At 48.1% G+C, this 21,557-nt stretch overlaps 1 protein-coding gene across 14 annotated transcripts in view; it reads left to right on the plus strand.

The window, feature by feature from the left end:
• Positions 1 to 2,714, plus strand: part of COL13A1 (collagen type XIII alpha 1 chain) — a 166,314-nt gene extending 163,600 nt beyond the window's left edge. For all 14 annotated transcript variants that reach the window (XM_013990416.2, XM_013990414.2, XM_013990419.2 and 11 more), the window contains 2 exons: positions 365 to 403; positions 2,400 to 2,714. In XM_013990416.2, the coding sequence (XP_013845870.2) occupies positions 365 to 403; positions 2,400 to 2,402 (42 nt within the window). In that variant the 3' untranslated portion in view covers positions 2,403 to 2,714. The remainder of the gene's footprint in view (positions 1 to 364; positions 404 to 2,399) is intronic.

Genomic DNA, 21,557 nt, shown 5'->3' on the forward strand with positions numbered 1-21,557 from the left:
CTCCACCCACCGCCAAGCCCCGGTGCTGAGTGACTTGCCCACCAACACCCACACTCAGTACAGCCAGAGCAGAGACCAGCAGGACACTCAGGACACTCAGGTCACCTCTGCCTGCGGAGCCCACAGGCTATGACAGCCTGTCTTGGCCTTACACTGTAACTATCTGTGAGCTGAGCCAACGGGCAGACAGGCCAACTTGCTTCCTGCCTCCTTCTGAGGCTCCACCCTGGGGTAGAGAAAAGAAGTAGATACTATCAGGTGGGCTGCATCCTGATCAGCCACCACGGGCCCTTGCTCCCCCATCCTGCTGTGTGGCGGCCCACCCCAGAGAGTCTGAGCCACCTGCCTTCCTTCTTCACTGCAGGGCGAAGATGGCTTGCCAGTCCAGGGCTGCTGGAACAAGGTAAGACTTTCCAGGGGTTCGAGTGCTTCAGGACAGAGGAGTCATGGGCTCCATTCTCTACAGTGGGATAAAGCATGCACAACCTCCAGCCCAGGCCTTTCTGCAGACGAGGAAGCAAGACATCGATCAAAAATGAACCATCCCTTGGAGTTCCCTGGTGGCTCAGTGGGTTAAGGATCTGGCCTTGTCACTGCTGTGGCTCAGGTTCGATCCCTGGCTTGGGAATTTCTGCAGCCAAAAAAAAAGACCAATCTCAAAGGCAGGGGGCCCATTAAACATCCAACATCCCATTCATGCACTTGGAGAACATTTAAGAATGTCTTGTGTGTGGGGGGGTGTTTTTTGGTTTCTTTTTACAGCCATGCCTGGGACATATGGAAGTTCTCAGGCTAGGGGTCAAATTGGAGCTGCAGCTGCCGGCCTAAGCCACAACCACAGCAACACCAGATCCAAGCTGCATCTGTAACTACACCACAACTTGCCGGCAATACCAGATCTTTAACCCAATGATCAAGGCCATGGATCAAACCCTCATCCTCATGTACACTATGTCAAGCTCTTAACCTGCTGAGCCACAACAGCAACTCCAAAAATGGTTTTTAAGGCATCAGCTAACCCCAGGGTATGGAATTGCCATGTAGCCCAACAGACGACATCTTTATGCTTTGTGGGGTTGACTTAGGCAATACTTTCCTGCAAGGAGTTCCAGACCATGCTTTAAAATTAGTTATCATTAGCTAGTCTTAAGCCATATAATGACATTTATCCAGATGTAGGAAATCTAAGTTGCTCAAACTATAAAGTCACATGGATTCTACACGTCCCCATAGAGACTGGCCAGCTCACCACTCTCCCCTGCCCTTGAACTTAAGCTGTCAGAGCTTCATGCTTCTGCACGTTGAGACCTGCAGCCTAACCTCTCTTGGGTTCCCAGAATTCCTACCAACGTTTGTTCACACTTGCCTTGGCATTTGCCACATCATTAGAGCCATCTGACACTACAAGACTATGTCCTTGCATGCAGTCACCCCACTCATCCAGGGTCCCCAAAGTTCAGGGCTCCCCAGCATGACCAGGGGGCTCCCCAGCATGACCAGGCCATTGGTTTGCTAGTCCAAAAGCCCAATTCGGTCCTGGCAAAAGTAGCAGGTGCCATGCAGTCCCACCCACAGCCTCCCTCCACCTGGCCTCCCGCTCAGACTTCTCGCCCGCCCCCACCACTGTGGTCTCAAGGTGTGGGTTCATCTTCATAAAAGAGCTAGAGACCTGCCCAAGAGTCTGTGCTTAGCTAATCCAGTCCTGCCCAGTGACAGCAGAGTCACACTTATAATGAGATGAATACACTCCTCTGTGCTAAATGCCCACAATCTCATTAGTCCATGGATTTGCTAAAAGCAGTGAAACCACTAAGACTGCAGGCCCTAGGTACCTACTCACCCAGGTACCTAAAGCAGCTCCTAAACAGAGAAAGGAGGAGTCTAGCACTCGAGGGAGATGCCTACCCAAGAATCTATCTCTCCCATCATGCCTCGTCCTCTTGGCCAGTTCCCCTAGACCTAGTTAAAGCTGCAAACAGGTAAGGGGTGGGTCCCCTAAGGCAAAGATTTCCTTCTTCAAGGTTGCTGCAGATAGTTAGGAGATAGAAATGGTTGAGCTGAGCAAGGGAAGAACAGCCACTCTGAAGAGCGACAATGTCTGAGAGAAGCAATTAGAGCGCCTCCGGTCCACCAGCACCATAAATTCACTCTGGGAAGATGCAGTAATTCGACAGCTGGGCCTCAGAGAGAAAGTGCCCTCTAGTGGCCAGGAAGGGGAGTGACTGAAGAGGCAAAGTGGTTTCCCACCAGTCTTGGAAGGAGGGGGTTCCTAGCTCCCCCAGCTCCCCTACCCAAAGCGCCCATCCAACCCAGGGCAAGACCTACCCTATTTCCCACAAGGGGGAAAATATCCACTGACACTAACTCCATGTTGTTTTGTGTTTGTTTTTGTTTTGCAGTGATGCCTCTAACCTGGGATTGGCCTGTGTGTGTGTTTGTACATAGAATATTTATTTTTATACAGTTTTCACTTTTTGAAAATGCCAGAAGTATGATGCATCTTACAGATTATTAAAAAAAAGGAAACCTGCATATTTTGTACAGAAACTACCAACCTCTTCCCTTTTGTTTACAAGATGTTTTGTACACGTCTACAATTCTAATACACTTTTTGTTTGAGTACAGCCATATGTTTGCATGATATTTGTGCACACTTATTAAGTATTGAAGCTTAATAAATTATTGTGTTCTGGTGCCAAAGGGGCCAACCAGCACTTAGGCGGTGGCTAGTTTATGTGTGACTTCACCGAAACGTGGAGGTCCGTGGTATTTGCTAAACTAGGTTTGTATCAGAGTATCTTAAACTTTTACAGATTTTCATTATTTAAAAAAATGAGGAGTTCCCGTTGTGGCTCAGTGGAAACGAATCCAACTGGCATCCATGAGGATGCAGGTTCAATCCCTGGCCTCGCTCAGTGGGTTATGGATCCGGTGTTGCCGTGAGCTGTGGTGCAGGTCGCAGACGTGGCTCAGATCTGGCATGCTGTGGCTGTGGCATAGGCCTGCAACTGTATCTCTGATTCGACCCCTAGCCTGGGAACCTCCATATGCCATGGATGCAGCCCTAAAAAAAAAAAAAAAAAAAAAAAGAAACATGACAATTCTTGATCTCGATTCATCACTCAATTAAATAATACTTTTCTTGTGAGATCAGGAAGTCCCAGACGCAGGGGTCCTCAGAAGAATAATGGTTTGAAATATGAAGTCCAACAGAGGAAGGGCAGGGATTGTATTATGCGACATCTACTGTAACACACCCCAAGTTCATTACAGCGCCATGTGAGCATGTAAAGTTCCGTTGTGCTGAAACCCTCCAAGGCCCCAGGGTTACAAAGGGCTGCTTGCTACTGCTTGTGTTTTTATGGTGGGTTTTTTGTTTGGTTTGGTTTTGGTGTGTTTCTTCTTCCTTTTGAGCTGCAATCACTAGTACCAGCTATTGCTAATGATGGCCATTGATTTGCTATAAATCTGCAAGGTCCACTCACAACTAGCGCTTATAAAGTTTGCCTCATAGCCATTCTGCTCCAACAAAGAACATTCAGAAATCATGAATCTGGGTGAGACTGGCCATCTGAAGGGGTTTTTTTAATTTTATTTATTTTATCTGAGTTTTACTGCTTTCTGAACTGTTCTTTGTACAATGCTTATAAAGGTCTCACCGCTTATAAATAAACCTATTTTAAAGACGAGGTGTTACCTCTCTGTAGCACACAGGTGTCCGCTTAGGTGTTACAGCATATCGGGTGCTTCTAAAGGGCTTGAAAATCAGGAAGTACTCGGGTAATTTAAACACCCCCTCCTTTTGTTTACACTTTAATTTGTCTTTGTGTGGATAGCCTTTCGTCATAGATAGTACAAAGGCAGACTGAGACGCAGACTGTCCGCACATAGTCGCACAACCTCTAAGTTAGTGAGCTTGGGAGTTCCTGTTGTGGCTCAGCGGTTAGTGAACCCGACTAACATCCATGAGGACGCAGGTTCAATCCCTGGCCTCGCTCAGTGGGTTAAGGATCTGGCATTGCCGTGAGCTGTGGTGTAGGTTGCAGGTGCAGCTCAGATCCCGCGTTGCTGTGGCTCTGGTGTAGACCAGCAGCTACAGCTCCGAATGGACCCCTAGCCTGGGAACCTCCATATGCCACGGGGTGCGGCCCTAAAAAGACAAAAGACAAAAAAATAAAAATTTAAAAAATAAATAAGTTAGTGAGCTTCCCATTCGAGGGACCCCTGCCACGTTGTGAGGCGAGGTCGCTCTCACAGACTCCTGCCTTCTCAAGAGACCTCAGGCTGCCCAGACCCCAGGGAACGTATCAGCATTCTTAACAAATGTCCACAGTTTGGAAATCAGACAGTCCTCCTCTGAATCTTGGCTTCCTTGTTTGAAAAGTGAAACAGTTGAGCTAGAGTCATGCTCTGTGGTCACCAGTCCCCTCCCCTCGTGGCAAAAGCATGAGAGACCCAGGCCCAAACCACCAGCTGGCACAAGTTGCTTCTCCTACAGAGGGAGCGCTCCAGCACCTGGCGCTTCTCCCATAACCCTGAGCCCAGGATGAGCCTCAGCCCCCCTCCCACTCCACCCCAGCCCCGACTTCTCCACCGGGCAGTGAGCAAAAGCCCCAGCCTTTCAAGGGGCTTTCGGGGGCTGAGATAATATTCGAATTTCCCATTTCTTTTAAATTCAAAACAAAAAAATGAATATGTAATCATGAATCCAGGCAGGGTTATACTTAAATTTTGACCAGGGCAGTCAGAAACTATAATTTTTGTTGTATTTTTCTGGAGGATGGAGTCCATACAGGCAAAAGTGCCTGGGGCCCCTGAAAGTCTTAGCTCAGCTCTGCCACATCCTCTGCTCCCAGAGATGTGCTCTCGCCTTGGCTCTGCCGATGGTGTCACCTCCCGCGCCACCCTCTTCACCTTCTCTTTCGCTTCCTCGACCCCCATCCTGAGGAAGCAGAGTGGAACCTGGGTTTTCTAGCCCCACTGCCTCATTCCCTTTCAGGGTTGCATAGAATCCACAGGTGATCTCAAAATAGACTTAAACATGAACTGGAAAGTTCCAGACACTGAGATTCTGTATGAGCTGAACACCAAGGAGAAGTCTGGGCAAACGGAAACCTCTTGTGCTCTGTCTCCATCCTGGTGTGATTATTCGTTTACTTCTTACACATCAGCTGATACCACAAAGGATTCGAAGTCACTTGCAAGAATATAGATAATAAAATAAAAATACGTGTAAAGAAAATTTTAAAAGTCAGAGTCAAGGAAAAATAAGGGGCAAAGGCAGGAGAGCCCAGGAAAGGCAGGGGAGAAGCTCCATACACCTCACCTCCAGGGGGCCCGGTGGTCAGAGAAAAAGAAATGACCAGCCTGGTTTCAGCATCCACACTGCCCTCCCCTAGGGGCCGGATCACGGAGGCTTGACCCCGGGTACTCACACTATCTCTCAACCCCCGAAGTCTGGTGCCTCCTATGGCCTCAGCCAGGACATCCTCCCTGCCACAGAGCTGCGAGTCATACACCCCACACCCCAGGCTCCCGACTTCAGGGCGCCCCAGGCCTTAACTCCAAGTCACGTGGGTTGGAAGCAGGCAAACAAACAGTCCAGAAGCAGCCAGGGGGGTGGCGCTCTGCTGGCAGACCAGGCATAGGCGAGAACCGCAGGACAGGGCCTTGCAGAAGGCATGGACCGGGGAGGCCCGAGAGAGGGGCTGGTGGCCAGAAAGGGCTCAGGGGGGTTAAAGATGCTCACCTCGATCCTGGAGACTTGCAGCCCCACTCACTGAGAGCCAGCGACTCAGTGAGGCACCCCACCTTCCCTGGGGGGCAAATCACAACCCTGTTGGTGAAGGTTCCCTGTGACCTGCGGGCAGCTGGTCCACAGACCGACCACCTTCTCAGCTCACTGCCCCACCCTGCGCTCTGGCACCCAGCACACCCTGTTGCCAGCATTGTCTGCCTGGACACTTGCAAATATCCGGCTGGACAAAAGGCTGAGCCAGTGATCTTGGGGGGACAATGTAACAGGGTCACCTAGGCTCAAATAAGGACTCTCACCAAGGTCGGCGACTTGCATATCTGCAGTCATGGAGCCGAGGGGAGTCCCGCCTCACTCAGGGAGAGACAGCCCCTTCCACACACTCTACAATCCGTCTCAGCCTCCCCCGGTGCTTCCTCCCTCCCCCGGTGGTCCCTCCCTTCCCGGGGCCACCTGCAGACTGTAATGCCACAGCCGAGGGGAGGGTCAGGGTGAGTCCATGATGGGGTTGGCACTAGCCAGTGAGCTGGGAGCTCAGCTCCCAGCCATTTCTCCACTACTAACTACCTAGCCAGGCACAACCCATTACAGGTCTCAGTTTCCCCAGGTGCCAAATGACAGGTGACCTCCGACACCCTGAAACCCCCTGATTCCACCCACCTGGGAGGATTGGGACCATGGAGCATCCCACATCCCTCCACCTAGACTCACTTTTGGCCGCAAGAGTATCATGCATGCAGCTGGCTTTGCAAAATCATGTACCGCATGCGAGTGCTTCGTAACCCTGAGTAATCAGACTTCTGGACTTGCCCCAGGGACTAGGTGAGTAGGTCAGCTTTCCCGGGGCAGGCACAGCTGCAGAGGTGGTTTCTTGCAGTGTTGCCCATGCTGCCACCTTCATCAGACACTCAGCAGTACGGCTTTCACTACCTGGCACACAGCAGGAGCCCCAGAGCCCCACCAGTGTATGGGCGCACCCCTGTCTTCCTCATCCCAGGCTCTGGGCACCGCTCCCGGTGCCCCCAACACACTCCACAGCCCATCCTCAGCCCCCACCCTGCACCCCAACACACTCAGGCAACTTGAGATGTCAAGTACCCAAGACACCAGACCACCGAAAATGAAGAGGCGGACGGACCACTGATGAGTGACCCAGAAAAGAGGCTGAGAGCCACACGGAGACAGAGAGCAGAGATGGAAGGGAGGGACAGGGAGGAACCTGCAGCTCACTTCTCCAAGGAAGGGAATTTTCCAGGGTGAAGGTCCCTTGAAGCAGTAGTTTCCTCCTGGTGGTGGGGAGGGGAGGGGAGGAAAGTACGGGGAAGGGAGCTGGGTCTGACATGCTGCAACCCTCTAGTCCCCAGAACAGCCCTGCTCAGAGGAACAGCCGAGTGTTTTGTTTTTTGTTTTGTTTTGTTTTGTTTGTCTTTTGTTCTTTTAGGGCTGCACCTGCGTCCTATGAAGGTTCCCAGGCTAGGGGTCTAATCACAGCTGTAGCTGCTGGCCTACGCCAGAGCCACAGCAACGCCAGATCTGAGCCACGTCTGCAACCTACACCACAGCTCACAGCAACGCACTTAACCCACTAAGCGAGGCCAGGGATTGAACCCGCAACCTCATGGTTCCTAGTCGGATTCATTTTCACTGCGCCATGACAGGAACTCCCAGCTAAGTGTTTATAGAAGATGTAGATGGAGGCAGAGCTGAGCCAGGGGCATAAGGCTCTCCAGCAGGGCCCCCTTTTCTGGGTCTACTCACTGGTCTCTTCACACACCCTCTGCATTTTCCCCACATGCCTGGCCCGCGCGGGGCCGGGGGCCTGGAATGCCATGCTTTCTCGCCTGTCAAACTTCTACCTCCTTCTAAGGCCCAGCTTGGACTCCATGGCCCTGGGAAGAGCTTGCTGAATCCCTCAGCTGGATGGGTCTCCCTTCCTGGAAGGACAGGAACTCTGTCTTCTTTTCTTCCTCCACCTTCTGTTAGAGGAGAAAAGTTGGTCTCCTGCAGTAGTGAACTCTTGGAGGAGGGCTTTCTTATTTAGTGGGCTCTTGAGAGACCTGGCTCAGGTCTCCCCAACATGGTGGAGGCTCATATACATCCCTGACCTGCTGAGTTATCGGTCTACTCTATTAAGCACCTACTATGTGTAGGCAGTGGGAGGGGGTGGCGCTGTGAAGGACCGTAAGACAGAGCCAGCTATCCAGGAACTAACAGGGTGCCCAGCAGCAGCATAAGGACTGTGCTGAGTGCTAAGCAAGAGCGCATCCAAGGACTGAGTGGCGGCCAGTGGGGCCAGAATGACAAGAAGACCCAGGGAGCCCAGGAGGGATCAATAGCAGACATTGCAGAAGGCGGTCCCTTCCCCTGCCTTGTTCCTCCCCTTACAATCTGCCAGTGAGTGTGATTCTGGGCCAGGGTAGCTTCTCAAATCAGGGGAGGGCAAACGGGATTGTGGTGGGAAAGGGGTAGAGAGAGCACAGGTCCAAACTGGGGGTGTGGGGGTGGGGGGTGCAGTGCTGGGCACCTGCCAAGGTCTCCAGGTCTGTGGGATCCCCCACCCGCGGAGGCACCCCTACCTGCCAATCACTAGCAGGGCTCCCTCTCAAACTCCCCCTCTCTCTGCCTCCTCAAGGGCCAGAGTCCGTGGTTAGTGGCCAAGAAGTGAAGCCCCAGGCTTGGAGAAAGTGCCTTACCCTGGAGGAAGGAGAAGACTGAGCTGCTTCTGGACAGAGGGTCGCAGGCCAAACCTTTGCCAGGATTCTGGCTTGAGGGGTGATCAGAAGGTGACCACGGGAGAATGTGGGCTTCCCGCTCTCCCCCAGGGACAGCCTGCGCACCCGGCCTTTCTCCCTCAGTCCTCTGCCGGGGTTCTGCCACGGCCCTACCGCTAGCGCCCTCTGCTGTTGCCGCACTGCAAGGGCGCTGGGATGCCCTTTTGTCGAGGGAAGTGTGGATCCTTGAGCGACTTCTCTGCAGAAGGGGCTGCCAACATTGTCACACTCTGACCTTGGAAGGCCTTCTCGGGAGGCTGTCGCCAGAGACCCTTCACCTTTCCCAGCTTCTTCTCAACAGATTTCCTTTAGCTTCCTTTGGTGCTGCTGCCATTAACCCTTTAACTTCCTGGGTTCTTTCAACGTCATAAGCAGATTGGTGTACCCAGCTGCAACATCTGTCTTCGAGAGGAAGGCACGACGGTGTAGAGGGGAGAGCAAGACTGGGCAGTGAGTGTGGATGTCTGGGCTAGCCCCCAGAGCCCATGGCCTCACGTTCCCAGTCTGTAGTCCTCATATGCTGGAGAGAGGCCAGTAAACCACACATTTTCAAGAGGTTCTGGAATAAGCCTTCTTCCTTTAGCAATGACCTGGAAATGACCTGCCACTGCCTTCCTTCTCCCTTGGTCACCTATATACAGAGGCTTGGTGGGTACCACCGGGTGTCTATCACCAAATTAACCAGAGGCCCAGCGCCCCTTCATCCCCAGGGCCAAGGGAGAAACAAAAAGCATCCCTATGTGACATGACACCTGAGTGAAGGGGTTTGAGGACTTTCAGTGACTCACAGGATCCTGGACATTCGCATATGGGTCAAATGGACTGTGTCACCTGCCAGGAAACCACCAGCTCTGAACCAACAACATTGGAGGAAGACAGATGCATCACAGCCACCTTTTAAAGAGGAAACGGCCGGTGCCTGGGCTCACTTCACTGTAAGAAATGCGATGAAATCATCTGCTAAGAGACATTTTTCTTGCACTCCACTCATTCCAAAGACAAAGCTCTTTATTGCAAAAGTCTGCCAATATAAATGTGCCCGCAACTCCCCCAGCCAGTGGGAAGCATTCTGGGAGGACGCAGGTATGAGTGCTGGCCTTGCCTGCCACTTGCCAGCTGGGTGACCTTGGGCAAATGTCACCTGTGCTCTGAGCCTCCGCTCCCTCATCCATAACCTGCGGCAGGTTCTGCCTGCCTCACAGGCTATGGGGGGAAAGTTCTGTGAAAGGACTTGGAACATGAGAAAGACAAGTTAGACAATGGGATGGTTCGTGTTCAGTTCAGGGGAAAACCTTGCTTTTTATAAAACCCCAGGGAACTGAAGTCCCTTGAGAAATGGTTCATTAAAATTTCTGGCAAGGAGCTCCTGTTGTGGCACAGTGGAAACAAATCTGACTAGCATCCACGAGGACACAGGTTTGATCCCTGGCCTCACTCAGTGGGTTAAGGATCCAGCATTGCCATGAGCTGTGGTGTAGATTTCAGATGCGGCTTGGATCCAGCATGGCTGTGGCTGTGGCATAAGCCGGTGGCTATAGCTCTGATTCGACCCCTAGCCTGAGACCCTCCATATGGTTCGGGTGTGGGAAAAAAAGAAAATTCTGGCAAAATTAGGTTCAGAGCAGGCCCTCTTGTGTCCCCACATGGGGCCTGCTTGAAAAACACTGTGGACGCTGAATAGTGGAGATGTAGGGACGGTGGCCAACCTGGGGTGGAACAGGAAGATGGATGTGAACTGCCTCCTGGCATGTCGTTTTTTAAAACTAAATTCCATGCATGTTCATAGGGGTTTTTTTTTTTCCCCTAAAAAGAGTCAGATCAGCGATTTTAAAAAATCTTTCTTTAAAATTCCATTTACCCATATTCCTGGTTGAGTAAGGATTTTCCCTTTCGTTGGCTCCATCATAGGATGTGTTATTGATTCTGGGTCTGTTCCCGTCTCCCCAGCAGCCCCGCCCACCTTCTGCTCCCCACCTGTGCCCTTGTAGACACTGGGGCCAAGATTCTCCATGCAGTCAATCTGTCGTCTTAAGTTTAACAACCATTACCTCAGTATTTCAGTAAAAAAAAAGCTCTATTGTGCTGTGTTTTGCAGGAAATGTCAGTGCAGTTAATGGAAGGTTTAATGCATTTCTTAAGTAAGTCAGAACCTAATTTTTTAGAATTGCATAATGAAGATCAACAGTTTATCTGATGGACTGTACAGATTAGGGAGTTTGAAAAAAAATGGTTTTCAAGAAAATTCCTCAATGACAAAAGCCCTCATGAATTACCTTTTTTTTTTCCTCGTGGTAATTATTTTTGGTAAGGACCTATCTGTACTGCAGGCAGGAGAGTCGTTTGTATGAAAGAAAAAAAAATTAACTGTATATAGTTCGCTAATGGTTTAAGGTTTTCTAACATTTCTGTTTTGATGTTCAGGCGAAATGTCTTTTTTTTTTTTTAACTGTTGTATTTTCCTATGACTTTTAAAAAGTTACTTCCCCCGAGCTCTCCTTTGGGTCTAAAGTGCCTCCTGTGAAGGCAAGCTGGTGCTAAGTCCCTGAAGGGAGGCATCCTACACCCCACCCCACCCCACCCCACCCCCGCCCTAGGTGGGTAGCCCTAGGCAACAGGCTGTCCCATCCTGACCCCTGCAGGAACCCCTGTCACATCCTAATGCCTTTGACCAAAAAGAGGCCATTTTTCAATGTGCAGGGTCTTTCCTGGCTCCAAGTGGGTCCCTGGTCCTCCATGGCATCCCTGCAGCACTGGGCTCGCATCTCCTCACGTCTTCGTCAGGCAGATGGGTGACAGCCTGGAAGGTTTCTACCTTCTTGCTGCTTTGTCACTTTCCCAAATGGTTCCCAAAGCCTCTGATCAATCTCTGAACACCCCAAGAGGTAAGACCCCCCGCCCCAGCTCCCACCCCCAGCCTGGATGGTCCTCTGACCTTTCCTTTTGGTGCCCCCTGAAGATTTCTCACCTCCTTATCTCACATCCACCCTCTCCACTCACTCCTCACCCTGAGACTGCTTGGCTCCCTCCCCTCCCCCTCTCATCTCTGTGTCCCCCTTCCTTCCCCTGCACACCCACCCCCCCGGCCCAGAGCACCCCACACGCCCCTCAGCTGAGGCCAGTGAGCATCATTCTGGTTCACCTCTCCCAGGGGAGAAAAATCTATAGTCTGGTCAAGATGTGTGACAGCTTTGTTTTCCTACCAAACTCTCCTGGCCCCTTCCATTTCAACAAAGTCTTTGACAGGCATGTCATTTATATGATTGTGTTCCCCCTAAGAAGAGAAATACACACCTTTATTTTATTTTAGGTTTCTCTTTGGAGTCTGATCAAACATTGCTATCAGGACCTACTGGTGAAGAAATGCTTTGTTTGCTTTGTTTTCTGGCTTCAGAGTCATAAGAAAAGTCTCTGGGGTGTTTTACTGGTTTTAAGTTCAATATGTCACAGCACACGTCTCAGTATAGACCTGGGACAGGCTTCGTCTCCAGGGGAAGGAAGCAGGTTACAGGGCAAGGAGTTTCCATTTCCTCATCCTTAAAAATGAAAGGGTGAGACTAGATGTAATATTTTGTGATTCTGTAATTCAAGAGCTTTTTTGCTGATTTCCACGGGTCAAATGCATTTTTCCTTATGCCTATCAGGGATTGGTTTGGTTTGGTTTTGTTTTTAACCAGGTAGGTGTTTGTTTGGTTTTTTCCCTGGCTCAAACCTGAGTTGAGAAATGCCCCCTCCCCAGCAAACCTGGGTGAAAAGTTATAGTGGACAAGGGTCGGGGATGGCGGGGGGGGGGCACCAGTTCTGTGTGCTGGTTCTTTGCGTTTCCTTTGGGAACCCACTTGGTTTCCTTCTGTGCAAGAATTGCTGGAATCTGGGATGAGATTTCTAATACATGATGAGACGTTTAGAGAAACCCAGTGCCAAGTATTTGTGGCAGAGAATATAAGAGCTAATCTTGGTCTTAAAAATTGACTCTTTGGGAATTCCCGTTGTGGCTCAGTGGTAACAAACCTGACTAGTAAGCCTGAGTTTGTGGTATCAATCCCTGTCCTCTCTCAGTGGGTTAAGGATCCACCGTTGCCATGAGCTGTGGTGTAGGTTGCAGATGTGGCTTGCATCCCACGTTGCTGTGGCTGTGGCATAGGCTGGCAGCTGCAGCTCTGAATTGACCCCTAGTCTGGGAACTTCTGTGTGCCTCAGATTCAGCCCTAAAAAGGACTCTTTGGCTTTTAGCCCAGCCAAATGTAACCAAGCCAGTTGTGTAGCCATCCCAGACCCCCGTGAAAGATCCTCAGTATTTCCCCTGGATGAGCAGGGGTCTGCAGGGTTCCTGTCACTGTGGCCATTAAAGTTCAGTATGTGCTCCAGAACGATCGATGTAAGAAAGTAAATCTCTAAGTGGCTCTGTGGCTGTCCTCTGGCCGAAAGGATTTATTATTGTGCTTAAGATAAAATTAACAGCTCTGCTTTAAGTGCTACTGACTGGTGTATCTGCAGGTTCATGCGGGACGAAGTGATGTCTCTGGGAAGGTGATTGTGCGTGGACCGTGTAAAAACACGTGTCTTCCAAGCCCTTGCCCAGCAGGGTAGAGACAAAACAGAGCAACATTTAACTATACGAAGTAGCCAAGAAACATGCTCTTACCTGGCACACGGACTCGGAGGAACTGGCTGCGTCTATGCTGGGACCCAGTCTCAGTCCCCTGTCCAGACATTAACCTAATCATAAACCAGGCAGGTGCCCACTTGGAAGGAGGCCCTGGAAGAAGTCTGGTGTTCTTCTCTCAGAGCTTCCTGGTGGCTCAACTGGTTAAGGATCTGGCATTGTCACTGCTGTGGCGTGGGTTTAATCCCTCACCCAGGAACTTCTGCGTGCCATGAGCATAGCCAAGAAAAAAAAAATTTTAAGTTTTCTCTTCTCTCCTGAGGCACTCACACTGGCCTCTTCAGAGCAAAGGCAGGACTGAAATCAATGCTCACAGCGCCCAGCCTGTCCATGCCAGGCTGCTGGCTGTGGAGGAATACACCTTTGTGACTGGAGACCTGGGCCTGAAGCTCCTACCACCAGCCTCACAAAGGCTTTCACCCAGTGGTGGTGACCCCAGAGCATCACAGTCCATGGCCCTCGCTTTAGCCTGGGCCTCTCCCTACTGACCAAAGGGAGCCCTTCTGGGCAGAATCCCTGTGCTTCACACCCTACTTCTCTCCAACAGTCCACCTGCCATACCAGACGCCACTGAGCATCATGGCCTCATCCAGTCATGACCTGGAAAAAGGCCTCCAAAGACTTTTAATGACTCTATTTTAAGTTTGTGAACTTCCTTTATAAGAAACATTATAGAATCTCATATCATATTCCAGCAATTCAGCAAAAAATGCAATTTACCAGAAAGAAAAAAAAAAAAAGCTAAGGACAAAGCATCTGATTTCCTTATTTCCAGCACTTTCTTTCTGCCCAACTGGACATTGCAAAGTTCCACGGCAATCCCAGGCTGATCTTTCCAGCCTGTTTATTGTAGCATTTGGATTTTATACATTAGTTGATCTTACACTTTCATTTAAGCTCTTTATTCTTGTTAATGGTATATTTGGATACTGTGTTTAAATGCACAGAATTTTATTTCAATGATGAGTTTGATAATGGAGGAGAGTTCCTCTTGTTCCTTACAACCTTCAGATAATTTCAGAAATGTTTAAATCTTACACACCCATTTATATATAATTTGTGCTGTTGCTAACTTCATACATGTAAATACCTTCTGAAATATCTTGGCATTTTAAATACTGCCTCTTTTTTAATTGCGATCATTGTCACTATTATTCTTTGATCATTCTTAATTTTGGATATTTTTTTTTTAGTGTACTCTATTTTTCTAATCACTTTTGATATTTTGGAATTATATTAGTTATTGGGGTTACTATAGACATAGGAAAAGCACTTTGCTTAAGCAGTGAACAATGGAGTTCCCGTCATGGCTCAGTGGTTAACGAATCCTACTAGGAACCATGATGTTTCGGGTTCAATCCCTGGCCTTGCTCAGTGGGTTAAGGATCTGGCGTTGCTGTGAGCTGTGGTGTAGGTCACAGACGTGACTCGGATCTGGCATTGCTGTGGCTGTGGCATAGGCTGGCGGCAACAGCTCTGATTAGACCCCTAGCCTGGGAACCTCCACATGCCACGGAAGCGGCCCTAGAAAAGGCAAAAAGATAAAAAAAAAAAAAAAAAAAAAAAAAAAAAGCAGTGAACAAGCTTTTTGATAGATAGATATTGACATTAAAAGATCAGTCCTTCTAAACACTACAAATATGATTTTCCTCTCATTCTCAGGTGCTATTTCAACAAAACTTGTTTCTCTGCTGGACTATTCTGTCCTTCCCATTTCTGACTTTGATTTTTAATTGCCTGTGATTCAGGTTGCCAGTGCCTGATCATACCAGGTCAAAAATAGCTTTCTTCCTTGGCAGTGGGGTCTTTGCTCCATTTCAATAATTTCCAGGCTACAAGAGAACCACAGGGAAAATATCCCAGGTGGTCGAGACTTGCCTAAGGACTTATGACTAGATGGCTTCACAAGTGGCTTCTGAAGTATTCTTGAAGTAGAGGGCAGAGCCCCCAGCTCACCCACACCCACATCTGTTTGAAACTTCTTGCCCCCCACTTCCCCACATCTAGGTAGCCCACAGCCTGGCATTCTGACCTCCATCCCAGCTAGTGGGACAGCAGGGTTAAGGCCCTGTGAGGGGGTCAGAAGGCCCCGGGTTCAGTCCCTGTTTGGCCAGGGATGCACTCACAGCCCTTTCTGGTCCCTGACCCTGTAAAGTGCAAGGCTGGATATTCTTTGCAGTGGGAATCCTCTGTACCAGAAAATGTAAATGCAAACGAGCCTCTTCCTTGAAGGGTAGCTTTGCTATTCCCAGATGGGGAGGATTTGAGCAAATGAGTACCGCTACTCTTTTAAGTAAAAAGCCCTACCCCTTGCCAACCCACGAGGGCCAATGATCTGGACCACAGTGATAGAATGGGTATCCTGAGGCACAAAGGTGAACCCAGGAGAGTCGTGTGGGAACATCAATTACTAATTATACTAACCAAAGGCTCTTTTGGAGAGGCCATCAAGCTTAAAAAGATGAAACAGTAAGAACCTAAATAAGCAAAATAGTTAGGCAACTGTTAGCCTAATGCACTTAAACTTGTAAGGAAAAAAAAGCCAGAAAACTCCCTGCCAAAATTGTGGTCCTTATGTCTGTGTCGTCCTCGAGTTTTATACACTCTTTTGTACTTAATATCTGTGGTATAAATATTTTCCATGGTTAAAGATGTAAATATGAATTCTATCTTTTGTTTTTGTCTTTTCTAAAGTGGAAGTTGATGTAATAAATTACAAATCATTGACATCTCATTCTATTTTTTCCCCCAGAAATTATATACCTTCTCTTTAACATCTTTCAGAAAGGAAAGAGCGCTTCATGATTAAAGAGGGCCTTCATTCCTAACTAATGGAAGTAAGATGGTACCATATAAAGAGGAAAGGATTACGGCTCAGGAGAGTGGATTTTAGTTTTGACTCTTTCATTAACAGATGTGAGACTGGCTAAGTCACTTAACCTCTTGGAGCTTCAGCTAAAAACGAAAACAGCTGCCGTGGTTGTTTTTTAAAATTTGAAAGGTAGCAGATGCACATGAAATGACTAAGTCTTAATTTTCCTTATGCCAGTCAGAATATGAACATTTTGTATAAGGGAGATGACTGTTTAATATTTTGTTTAAATTCTCTTTGGAGACAAAACCAAAAAGGAATTGAGTGTGAAGTTCACTTTATCCATTGGTAGGTATAAGACCCGTGATTAATAACCACAATGAATTTCTTCGCTTTGAGAGCATTTAGGGGAGAAATAAGTTTCAACAGTTTTTAATAAAAGACAAACTTTGAATACAGTCTTGGTTTGGCCAAAATTTCTTCATCGGTGTCCAACATCGCATGAAGAAGACTTTTACCAAGTCGGAAATAAAATCAAATGACCTGGAATTGACAATGCATCCAAAGGGCGCAGGAATTTCTAAAGAGTGTCCCAGGCAGACACTACTGTGCAGCCAAGGAAATCCTGCAAGTAAAGCTTTAAAGCTGAGGCGTGCCATCTTATCTGATGTTGAGGACCAAACTGAAGCTACGCAATGCAAAAGAAAGCCATGGGGGAGTTCCTGTTGAGGCTCAGCAGACACAAATCTGACTAGCATCCATGAGGATGCAGGTTTGACTCCTGGCCTCGCTCAGTGGGTTAAGGATCCTGCATTGCTGTGGCTGTAGTGTAGGCTGTCAGCTACAGCTCTGATTTGTCCTCTAGCCAAGGAACCGCCATATACCGTGGCTGCAGCCCTAAAAAAAAAGAAAAAGAAAGCCATGGAGTTCCTGTCCTGGCACAGGAGAAATAAATCTGACTAGCATCCATGAGGATGCAGGTTCAATCCATAGCCTCACTCAGTGGGTTAAGGATCCAGTGTTGCCATGAGCTGTGGTGTAGGTCTCAGCCGTGGCTCAGATGCCAAGTTGCTTTGGCTGTGGTGTAGGCCAGCAGCTGTAGACCAGATTGGACCCCTAGCCTGGGAACTTCCTCCATATGCCATTGGTATGGCCCTAAAAAGACAAAAGACAAAAAAAAAAAAAAAAGAAAAGAAAAAAAAGCCATGATGGGGAGTTTCCATTGTGGCTCAGCAGGTTATGAACTAGTATCCATGAGGATGAGGGTTTGATCCCTGGCCTCACTCAGCAGGTTAAGGACCCAGCATTGCAGTGAACTGTGGTATGGGTTGCAGATGTGGCTTGGATCCTGCTTTGCTGTGGCTGTGGTCCAATTCAGCTCCTAAGCTGGGAACTTCCATATGCCACAAGTGAAGCCTAAAAAAGAAAAAAAGAAAGTCATGATGAGTAGAAAGTTACATCCCACTCCAACTGACCAAAAGGCTTGACCTTGGCTTCCTACCATGTCAAAGTAGGAACAAGACTTCGAGATCATCTACACTCCCCTCCTCGCATATATGAGAGACTGAGAATTTCTGTGACTTAAGGTCATGGTCCCTCTGATTTCAGAGAGGCAGCAGTGGGTGATGGCTTGAAGCGAGATCCTAATTCTCTGCTCAGGAATTGAACCTGAGCTGCCTGGATGAAAACCAGGAATCCTAGCCACCAGACTGGCTCGAGGCTAAAAGCAGACTTGCCCTGATTCTTGCTCCCTGCTGAAAACAAGAATGTTTCAAGGAGGCAAAGACTTTAAAAACAGGCATAAAGTTTATAGCTAGAAACACAGTATAACACGTGGGAGAGCACACAGGAAATAGTCTCTTTATCTACCGCAGAAGTAAAGCAGTAACACACACCAAAAGTAGTGCGGGCGTCCCCCTGAATGAGGAGCGCACCAGAGGGGGGACGTAAACCACTTATATGGGGCAGTTCTTCTGGGTCTTTGTCTTCCTTTGGCCAATTATCTTGTTTTATCTTTCACATCTGACCAGACCCAGGGCCCGCCGCCATCTGCATGAGCATCTTTTGGCCAAGATGGATTCCAAAGCAGTGCATGGCGGGAAGGTTTCCAGACTTATTACATCCTGGCACTCCCTCCTTTTCTGACCCAGACGGGTCTCTCTGTGCATGTGTAGTTGGGGTCTCCCTGACCCTGAGGATAGGGAGTACGTGACCTCTTGTTCTTTTGTCCAAGCTGGGCTCGGCCCCCTCTTTTGATCCTGTCATTACCATTGTTTAATGAGTTCACAAAAGACAGTACCAATGATTCGTCTTGTGCCTGTTATTTCTTTTCTTTCCTTTTTTTTTTTTTTTTTTTTTTCTTTTTAGGGCTGCACTTGCGCCACATGGAGGTTCCCAGGCTAGGGATCCAATCGGAGCTGTAGCGCTGGCCACACCACAGCCACAGCAACTTGGGATCCAAGCGCGTCTGTGACCTACACCACAGCTCACAGCAACACCGGATCCTTAACCCACTGAGTGAGGCCAGGCATCAAACCTGCATCGTCATGGATGCTAGCCGGGTCCGTGAACCACTGAGCCACAATGGGAACTCCCCCTGTTGTTATTTCTATCTTGGAGTATAGACAGGTGGATGGTTGTAAATGTTTCTCCTAAAGCCCACCTATCTCCTGCCTCAGGAAGTGTAAATGCAAGTTGCAAAGCATAAAGGCTAGTTGCAAATGTCTATCCTGGAGCCCATCGACCTCCTGCCTCACCTTCATGAGAAAAATGGCTAGGAATAAAGGGACCATCTGGGCCCTTCTCTACGGCCCCTCCCTCTCTGCCTGCAGTTCAACCCACACGGAAGGCAGTGAGAGGGAACTTGCATTCACCTTTGTCACGGATGGGACTGCCATCCTCAAATTAGGGCATCGGAAATATAGTCATTGCATTGAATAGTATGGGGATCTGAGTGAGAGGTCAGAAGGGGTTAAAAGTAAAAGCTTCTACCTCTCCTCTCCTTTTCTGAAGAGCAGAACAGACCTACAACCCAGGAGATACGAGTTCCTGGTCTGGCTCTGCCATTAGACATGACCAGGAGCCCTTCCAGCTCTGAAATGCTCGCGACTGGGGGAAAGCATGAAAAGCACCTCTTCTGTTTCCTGCTTCCTGACATTCGCTTTCCCACCGTCCTCCCCCACCAACTTCTATCAGCTCCTTAATGCAAAACTGGTATAACGGGTAATACTTGATACCTGGTCCTGTGATTTCGAATAATTAAACCCGATAGTGCAGACAACAGCATCAAGCAAAGAAAAAAAGTTTCAGCTGCGTTTTGCTTTAAATGACTGATGTATAAAAGTGCCATTGAAAAAGTCTCCGGAGAGGTGATCTGCGTAGCCAATTGCAGAAAGACACAGAAGAGGAGAATGGCTGAACTTTTTCACGAGCAATTATGGAAGAATTTTCTGTTAAAAGATGATATTCAGAAGAAGGTAAAAGCATGACACTCATACCGATACACAAAGGAGCACATGTTAAAGATCTTATTTGACATATATGATGAGGGAATCGGGTCCTTGTTTTAATAGATCCAGAGGAAAAAGTTTGAAATGTATATAATTATGTAGACTAAAAGAATGCTGAGATGAATTGCAAAGGGGGAAAAAAAGCAATTATTACTATCAGGACAGAATTTATATATCTATCCATCACCTACAACTTGCAAAAGGTTGCAAAATAGCTCAAAGACTGTGAACAGGTCTAGAATCAATAAACCAGGAGAGGCTGTAGATGAAACATAGCTTTCCACTGAAACACAGAAGTGTTGTGGTTTTTTTCGTTCTTTTTTTACAATTGTAAAGCACTGCTCTCCTTTATTTAATACCCAGACCTATTTCAACCATTAAACCCCATCATCATTTTCAACTCATATGTTAGGCTGGGCTGGTAAAGTGTAATCAGGAAAACCCTGGAGCAGATATCGATGGAGCCCTGTATTTGAGCATTAACCTTCTGACCCCTGTGAGCCCTGGGCCCTTCCCCTCTCTCTGTTCCTTGTCACCTCACCCCCACCCCCACTTTGCTTGGGGCTAAAACTCTTGACATAAATAACTAACTCAGCAGAGCTTATCAAAAGCAGATGTAGTGAAGGATGTTGACCCTGGATCTCATGGCACTCATCACTGGGTAAGCAATAAATCTCTATGTTTATACAGCTAGAGTCTTTCCTCTGAATTAAAGACCCCTGATCCTTCACATTTGGGACTGTTAACTAGGAAGGCCCTCTTTGCTACTGGCCCCTTCATTCAGTATGCTGACAGTTAAGATGCTCTTAGCATAATGAATTGCAGTCTCTCTTTTTTGAACTCCGAAAGCCCCCTCCAATGATATTCCATGCATATCACCCACCTGGCCTTTTTCACAGCAAATTCACGGCATCTTTGTCCTGGAGACATGAACTGTGTCCCTCCAAACCCTCTCCGCTTTCTTCCGATATTACTTTAATTTATATAGTTACTGTATTATTCTTGCCACTACTCAACAGTGGTTTCCTTGGGACTGCTCGATTGCAAGTTTAAACAGTACATCAGAATCTTAATTCAAGATGGGGCAATGGAGCCTTTGCTCGCTCTTCATCTCCCTAGCCTCTGCTTCAAAAAGGTGAAATAATGAAACTGGAAATCTCTTCTGAGACCATGGTGGCCTATAGTAAGAGCTGGAGATCCATTGTGGCCGTTGGTATTTTTACATGATCTGACTGTAGCTGTTGACAGCTGCAAGTGTAGTTGAAACAAGTCAGTGTCCTACCTCTCAGAGACGAGATCCATAAGCTCGGCATTGAGGAGACTGGCCTGGAGTGTGCCAGTACATAGAGATCTCGTTCCCAGCTCATGCTCCATTTCAGAGAGCAATAAATTCTCCAAAATGAGCTGTTAAATGGCATCTTCAGGGATTCTGAGCTTGAAGAGGCCTTGAAGAGCTTGGGTACCGAATATTGCAGAAGTAGATTGTTTATCTCTCTGGCTCTTCAAGAGTGAGGATGGGTCATGCCAAGTTAAATACACTCTCACTCAGTCCTACCACCTCCAAACTCTCACTCGCAACGCTGAGTGTCAGAATACAATGTAATGGAGAGAGATTCAACAAAAACACTGGCCTATACTCTTCAAAAATATCAAGATCACAGGAAACGAAGAAAGGTCCAGGAACGGATACAGAATAATGAAGAATGAAGATTAAAGAGACAACATGGGGTGTTCCCGTTGTGGCGCAGTGGAAACGAATCCAACTAGGAACTATGAGGCTGTGGGTTTGATCCCTGGCCTTGTTCAGTGGGCTAAGGATCCAGCATTGCCGTGAGCTGTGGTGTAGGTCAAAGATGAGGCTCGGATCCTGCATTATTGTGGCTGTGGCTGTGGCCGGCAGCTGTAGTTCCGACTCGACCCCTAGCATGGGAACTTCCATCTGCCTCGGGTGTGGCCCTAAAAAGCAAAAAAAAAAAAAAAAAGGAGAAAGAGAAGAGAGAACGTGAAAACTAAGTGGACAATCTCAGACAGAAAAAAAAAAAAAAAA

This window comes from Sus scrofa, chromosome 14 (genome assembly GCF_000003025.6).
Source record: "Sus scrofa isolate TJ Tabasco breed Duroc chromosome 14, Sscrofa11.1, whole genome shotgun sequence".
NCBI lineage: Eukaryota > Metazoa > Chordata > Mammalia > Artiodactyla > Suidae > Sus > Sus scrofa.